General features: G+C 43.5%; 1 protein-coding gene across 1 annotated transcript; it reads right to left on the bottom strand.

Annotated features, from left to right (window-relative positions):
• Positions 1–349: 349 nt before the first annotated feature.
• On the bottom strand, positions 350–2,354 carry LOC109800624 (allene oxide synthase 3). Its single transcript, XM_020361417.3, has one exon. The coding sequence runs from the start codon at positions 2,101–2,103 to the stop codon at positions 667–669; it is 1,437 nt and encodes a 478-aa protein (XP_020217006.1). The 5' UTR covers positions 2,104–2,354; the 3' UTR covers positions 350–666.
• Positions 2,355–2,917: the final 563 nt, after the last annotated feature.

Below are 2,917 nucleotides of genomic sequence, written 5' to 3' on the forward strand. Positions count from 1 at the left end.
CAATAACCATGAAACGAGTGTACCATCTATAGTTCATGTTTATTCTTTGCACGCTAAGCGCCATCTTCATCTCCTCTGAGGTCAGGACACTGTCCAATATTAATTACGAGCCTGGATTTTTGGCAGTTTCTTCAAGCTCTGCACTGTGGAGTTGATAAGCCACAAAGTGACGAACATTTCAACCACCAAAAATAATATTCGGATTTAGCTTGTCATCAAGTTGAAAACAAGATAATCTATTCTAGATGATGTATTCAACTTTTCCATATTAAATATGCTACCTATACAATCATTTCAAAGCTCCACTAACCTAAAGTTGGTCTCAGTGAATCATTCAGAAGACAAGAACTCTCAAACACATAAATTTTATTAAAAAACGGCAGACTTTATACATTATTGGTTTAAATTAAAGGAAAAGAAACAGCACAAAACAAGTAAAAAAAATTAACAATAAGCAAAAGTTACAAGTAATGGACACACCTCACAATAACTCATCACGTACGAGTCCTTTCTCTCCGGTGCACATCACACACCCTGACCCTACCCGAAATATAGAAAAGAGATGTACATTGTTTTATTCTATTAATAAATAAATACACGTAAATAAAAAAAAATATATATATATATATATAAAACTTCTAGGTAGGGTGCGTGGTAGAGGATCGATCAGAATGAGGAGGCTTTAGTGAGTGAGTTGATGGTAACGTCGGGTCCCAAAACCACGGGTTTATAGTGGAAGGTAAACGTGTCATAGCGCAAGAAGAATTCCACCAAGTAGAGCCTGCACAAGAGCAGCACCAGATTCTTGGCGGGACACTGTTTATTATCGGGTGTGGGGTCGTCCGTCTCGCGTCCATTGGACCACAACACGTGTCGCAAAAGGTTTTCCCCGTCACGCCCAACGAACCTATCGGGAACAAAGTCCTCGGGATTGTGGAAGATCTTGGGATCCTTGGTAGCGAAGGGCTGATATCCAAAGATCATTTCACCTTTCTTGATCTGGTAGGCCGCATCGTGGCTCTGCACCACCAGATCCTCCCTCGCCCTCGCGTACTGGTAGGGAACCGCAGGCTCTATCCTCAGCGCCTCGTACACAACGGACTTGGTCAAAGTCATCTTATCCAACGCTCCCAGACTCACCCCGCCTTCCTCCCTAACAACGCTCCTGATCTCCTCCGCAAGCTCCTTATGCAAATCTCCACCGCCCAATCCGATCCACTTAATTAAAATCGGAAACTGGTTCACCAACCCTCCTTGCGCGTTGAACCCTAACATGAAAACAAGGTTGTGGCACGCTTCTTCGCGCTTAATCCCCGCGCGTTCCGCTTCCTCCAGAATCGATGCACCCGCCGAGGAGAACCCTTCGTACAGTTTCTTGTAGCTTGATTTCACTGTCCACGACGGGATTGGAATTGTTCTGATTAACAAATCTTCGACGTAGTTCAGGATTCTCGGTAACCCTAGCGTCGCCAGTGGAGCAAGCTGCGCCGCCAGCCAGGTTTGGACGAGGCTGGGCCCGTCGGAGCCGATTTTGGTGTCGGCGGGGGATTTGTCCGTGAGGAGGCGGAAGAGGAAGTTGAAGACGGCGTCGCCGATGGAGGAGTTGAAGCTCGCCTTGCCGGACTTTCCGGCGAGCTTGTCTTCGAGGTCGGAGAAATGGTCGGAGAGGTTGTTGCGGAAGAGGGGGAGGAAGGTGTCGTGCTTGGAGGCGAGGAAGGTGAGGTAGAAGCGCTTGAGGAGCGCGTGGGAGGGTTCGGTGGTGTCCTGAAAAGCACAGGTGCGGTAGCCGCCGGTGAAGGAGGTGGAGGGCATGAAGGTGCCGTCGAGGACGTCGCGCTTATCGACTTTGGCGTTGTCGAAGAGGACGGAGAAGGAGAGGCCGTCGAGGAGCGCGATGACTCTAGGGTTAGAGGAAATGAAGGGTCCAGGTGGCATGTTGGTTCTGATGACGGTGGAGTTGTACTTTTGGATTCTGGTGGCGAAGTATTTGTCGCGGCCTTGGTGGTAGAAGTAGTCGTGTCTATCGCTCATGGCTCCGAAGAACGGGAGGCCATAGCTTCCGGGGATTGGCTTGAGGGGAAGGTTTTTGTCGGAAGAAGCCATGGATGATTATTCAACTCTCAACTCTTTCAGTGTTTCTTGTTTGTGGCGGGGTGGGACTTGGGAATGAATAAAAGAGGTGTTTTTGGAATTGTTTAAGTGAAGGAGTGAGGTGCGTGCGCAACGTGCAGTGTGAAAACTATAAAATACAATATATTACAACAATGGCGGGCTCTGTTAATTTATTGGTTCATTCATTGTGGTTTGTTTCTCCACCCTAACGTTGTACTGTTCAATGGATGCTTGCATTGCACATTGCTTCATTGACTGTTGTCGTAATTTAATTAATTAATACTAACGTATGTATAAAATGTCACGTCACGTGCCATCCAAACCAATCCATACATATTACATACATTCTCCTGCTTCCTTCCCTCTTTTGTCCAATAATGTTTCTTCTCATTGGATTCACACCAACTTGTTTTCTAACCAGTAATCCCAAGTGTATTCTATTTATAAAAATTAAATTTTCTTTTCTTTTTTCTAAAATTTATTACTCATGAATAGTGTGTAATGAATTAAAGCAAAGCGCTGTAATTAATTTGATTTTTCAACATTTTGACTTGATTATTCTATCGCTAGATTACTTTATACTTTTTTATTAGAATTCTCAAATATAAGAATAAGAAAAGTAATTCCGTGACCTTAAGGGCCATACGCCGCAGAACTCAGAATGAAGAGATAAATTCAACAAAAAATTATATATATATATATATATATTTTAACTTTTTAAAAATTTTATTTTTAGCCCCCCTTAAATATTTTTGTTATTTTTTAGTCTTTCATTAATTTTTTATCACATAAATTACTTGTTAGG

The sequence above is a fragment of the Cajanus cajan genome, chromosome 8 (genome assembly GCF_000230855.2).
Source record: "Cajanus cajan strain Asha chromosome 8, NIPB_CcT2T_4, whole genome shotgun sequence".
Classification (NCBI taxonomy): domain Eukaryota; kingdom Viridiplantae; phylum Streptophyta; class Magnoliopsida; order Fabales; family Fabaceae; genus Cajanus; species Cajanus cajan.